The sequence below is a fragment of the Triplophysa rosa genome, linkage group LG18, assembly GCF_024868665.1.
Source record: "Triplophysa rosa linkage group LG18, Trosa_1v2, whole genome shotgun sequence".
Lineage (NCBI taxonomy): Eukaryota > Metazoa > Chordata > Actinopteri > Cypriniformes > Nemacheilidae > Triplophysa > Triplophysa rosa.
Genome location: NC_079907.1, coordinates 15,254,727 through 15,259,463, shown reverse-complemented (window position 1 = coordinate 15,259,463; position 4,737 = coordinate 15,254,727). Strand labels below are relative to the sequence as shown.

Here is a 4,737-nt window from a genome sequence, read left to right as displayed (position 1 = left end):
TAACTTGCCTTAATTTTAAATGTTAATGGAACTCATATTTGACAATACCAATTGTGCACACAACACTTACCCTTGCAGACTATGCAAGTGAAAGCTGCTTTTATTTTCTGCATTTGGACATCAGTCAAGGTTTTGGCAGATGTTTGACTGGACAGCTCAGAAAGCTCTTTGATAGATGAGATAACTTGCTGAAGGCCCTGTGAGGCCAGAACCACCTCCTCTATCTTTTCGTACACATCTTGTAGACCTGAAGTCTCATCATCTTTTCGACTTGAGCTAAAAAAGTATTTTTTAAATAGATTAGTCATAGACTTGAGCAGTTGAGAAATATACTCACAAATATTGATTCCGTACCTTCTCTTTCTCTTGGTGCCCTGAAACTCTGGGAAATCTTGTTCGGAGATGACAAAAACCTTCCGGGCATTCTGCTTCCAGTAGAGGGACCCTGGGTACATGGGGATGGCATGACCCAGTGATTGCCATATAATTCTTAATTACAACAGCTTAAAAATACAAACATAAAATTGTAATACATACCTTTAGTTCCTTCAGAATCAAGTATCTCGTTACCCTGGGCATCAGTGAGAATTACTGGATCATAACTGCCAAGAGCATCTTGAACTATGAGGGGCCGCACAAGCCGAAATTCATTCTAGCACTCTCACACACGTACATTTTCCCTCTCACACACGTACATTCTCCTCTCACACACGTACATTTTCCCTTTCACACACTCACATTCTCCCTCTCACACACGTACATTCTCCTCTCACACATGTACATTTTCCCTTTCACACACTCACATTCTCCCTCTCACACACGTACATTCTCCCTCTCATACACGTACATTCTCCTCTCACACACGTACATTCTCCTCTCACACACGTACATTCTCCTCTCACACACGTACATTCTCCCTCTCACACACGTACATTCTCCCTCTCACACACGTACATTTTCCCTCTCACACACGTACATTTTCCCTCTCACACACGTACATTCTCCTTCCACACACGTACATATCTACTCTCACACTCACACATTTTAACGCTCACATTTATACAACTTTCCTCTCACACACTCACATTTTTTCTCGCACACACTCACATTCTTCTTTCGCACGCATACATTTCTACTGTCAAACACTCATATTCTCCTTTTGCATTCATATATATTTCCATTTTCTTGCATGCCTGCACATATGTATAGACTTTTTCTGGGGTGGGGGTATCCGTTACTTCCTCTGTAAGCAGGAAGTCACTCTAAAACCAGGAAATACATATGCTAGACTTACTGAAAATACATACAAAATGATGCTATTCAAAGTCATCCTGTTGTCTTTTCAACTACATTTTTTTATTTTGGGAGTAAGTAGCAATGAAAATGACATTAGACTTTATTTAAATAATATGGTGGAATGTATTGAACAAATGCAGAGAGGAGCAGATTCATTCGTTCATGAGAGGCTGTACAGAGAACTTTGTGATCACATTCAAACCCTATCTGGATTTTTGACCGTCTCAAGATCTGTTGAGGATCCAAGAAATAGAGCAACGGTAAATACATTAGAGTCCTTATATAGATGTCTTAATTTAGTGCTGACTGCTTATGAATCCAGACAAAGAACCAGGTCTGAGACCAGTTATGTCCTGTTGCCTCCGCATGTCATTACTGGACATCAGGGCAGACCTCGATACAGCATTTCAAAAGAGCAAATTTCTCATTTGGTATCCCTGGGAATGAACTGGCAAAGCATTGCTACATGCTTAGGGGTAAGCTGTCGGACTCTCTACAGGCATAGACAGCGGCTGGGTGTTCAGCCACTGATGTATGCAACAATATCAGATGACAACCTGAACAGAGTTGTTGGTGAAATTCTTCAGTCTACGACAAATGCAGGTGAACAATATGTACATGGGAGCTTGAGGTCACGTCAGTTACGACTTCAAAGGTGGCGTGTTAGACAGAGTCTGCAAGAAGTTGACCCTATTGGACGGTCATTCAGAAGACGCCATACAATACGTCGACGAATTTACAGTGTTCCAGCTCCAAATCAGTTATGGTGAGTAAATTCCCAACAAATCAACTAAGGGTAAATTAATTAACACAAATTTAATGCACCTTTTTATAGTAAGTGCTTCCAATATTATTATTATAGTTGTAAATGACAGATAATAATTGTGGGGTGATTAAATTAAATCCCGTAGTCCAAGTAAAAACACTTATTTACAAGTATAAGTGCTACATTCTAAATTTGAAGTCTACAGCAAAATGGATTTGGCATCAAAAGCAGGAGAGCTCATAATAAAGTTATTTTAATGTTCAAAGTATTGTTGTATAACCCCTTATAATACTTTTACCACACATTATTGACTCTGATTTCAATTTCTCTTAGGCACATAGATGGAAACCACAAACTTGTGAGATGGAGGATGGTGTTCCACGGCTGTGTTGATGGTTTCAGTCGAGCCATTATCTACCTTGCTTGTCTAGATAACAACAGAGCCTCTAGTGTTTTGTCTCTATTCATTGCTGGTGTTCAGAACTTTGGAATACCGTCTAGGGTGAGATGTGATCATGGACTTGAAAACACTGGTGTTGCCCGTTTCATGCTTCATAGGAGAGGATTAAACAGACGGAGTGTAATAACTGGCAGGTCAGTGCATAATCAAAGAATTGAGAGATTATGGGCAGAGCTAAATCGAGTAGTGTCTTTTCATTTTGTTAATCTTTTCAACTTCATGGAGGAACATGGTGTGTTAGATTCACTTAATGAGCTCCATTTATTTTGTCTTCATTATATTTATTTGCCACGAATTCAAAGAAGTGCCACTGAATTTCAGAACCAGTGGAATAACCATGGTCTTTCAACTCAAGGGGGGCAAACTCCTCTTCAGCTGTGGCAAACGGGCATAGTCAACAATGCAGGAATGCATAACCCAAGTATAAATGGCATTTATGACACAAACAGTGGTTCTGCTATTGATGACAACATAACACTCTCAGAATCACAGACAAATAGTAATGTTGTTGTTCCACCAATTACCTTTACCACAGGTGACACAACAATTAATACCCTTCCGCAGATGTTTGATCCATTTGAAGATGATGGAAATCATGGTATAGATTTGTTTTGCAACCTTGTACATTTTCTAGATGAGAGGCCGTCCTAAATTCATACCCATGTTAAAGGGATACTTTACTAGCAAATCAAAATTTCCCCGTGTTTTACTCACCCTCAAGGCATTCTAAATGAATATGGTTTTCTTCACAAAATGAAGAACACATTCCATTGGCAAGCTTTGTGATAGTACATAATTACACAGATTGTCATTGCTTTAAGTTTATAGTTGCAGTTTATCCATTTCAAGGATTTTTGCTGTGTATGGGATGTTGACACCTTTATCGATGTTTTCCTGTGAGCTGAAAACTCATGTTTACATTTTACATCTGTGTTTCTATAAATGTAAAAAAAATAAAAGTAAAAAAATATTGAAACACATGTGAAACCATTTTATTAAAGCTTGACTTGTTTACAATAACTGGTCGTTGAGAATTTTATAACAAAAATACAACTTAATCAGGAATTTCCTAAAACCACAACTCAAAAGTGTGTTGGTCCATTAATTGTCCATGCAAAAAGGAGTCTCGAAATCACAACAAAAGCAGACACAAATTTCAAGCTACAAAACAAAAAGAAAGCAAACTAATTTAAATATTAAAACAGTTACATTAAAGCATCAAAAGTTAATTAAAAGTGGAACTATTTCCCAATTAACTTGTTGGAAACAAATTCTGTTTGTAGTCAAGAGTACTGGCAACATACAGTAATGGCTACAAATACAGCGCTAAATCCACTTAAGTCTGCAATAGGTCACCTTCACTGAACTTTCTAAACATCTGAACTGTAACAAGTCAGATGTTGTTAATAATTTATTACTAACAATAAAAATGTATTTTAGAACAAAACACCGTGGAACAATACCCACACAGAAACATGAGTCAATAACTGTTTTGAAATTAAATGCTGACTTACATTTATTTATCTGTGTGTGAACTTGACAAAATATTGAAATGGAGGCCTGCCCATTAATTATTCTATGCCAAAACCATGGGTATTGCCCAGTGCAAAGTCCATGTTTTCTTGAAAGGCGGTGTAGGTGGTGTGCAGTGGTAACTTTAAACAATTGATGCAGGTGTTTGCAATGGGCAGTTTAGAGGTGGTTCCATCATGTTCTTGGTGGAGAAATTCAATTGAAGGGTTAGGGGAAAATCCTATTGGTGGAACAATATTGGCTCCAGTGGCAAAGGCAAGAATTGTTCCCAGCTTCTTTGCTCCTTCTTTATCTAGAGGAAAAGCAACACATCAGAAATCAGACTATAAAAAACTGCATGCATCACTTATCTTAACTGATACACAATGAAAATATAAAGTGCCTTATCAATATCAAGTGAGTAGATATTTCAGTTCATGCAAGAAATGCTCAAAACATTTGCCTTCTGAATCTGTGAGGAAGTCTCTCCAGAAAGGAACAACAATTTCTTCAATTCGCCTTTTATTGCTGCCAACTGGAGATAGGCGAATGGTAAAGAGGCTGTCAACCAGATCAGCAGTGAGGGTGGTAGGAGACCAGCACAGAAGGGTGCGAAAACTCTCCGGGTGAGCTTGTATTTTGTCAAGCAAACCAAGTGTTTTCAGTCCATCCCGAAATCTGAGAAAAAATCTGTTATTTTAAA

The 4,737-nt window shown here is 38.2% G+C and overlaps 1 protein-coding gene across 1 annotated transcript in view; it reads right to left on the bottom strand.

Moving 5' to 3' along the window:
• The window catches only part of LOC130569548 (uncharacterized), a 4,135-nt gene extending 3,173 nt beyond the window's left edge, over positions 1 to 962 (bottom strand). The window contains exons 1-2 of the mRNA XM_057359253.1: positions 355 to 962; positions 71 to 276 (exon numbers count right to left, since the gene is read on the bottom strand). Coding sequence (XP_057215236.1) covers positions 71 to 276; positions 355 to 455 — 307 coding nt within the window. The 5' untranslated portion in view covers positions 456 to 962. The remainder of the gene's footprint in view (positions 1 to 70; positions 277 to 354) is intronic.
• Between the last annotated feature and the right edge of the window lie 3,775 nt (positions 963 to 4,737).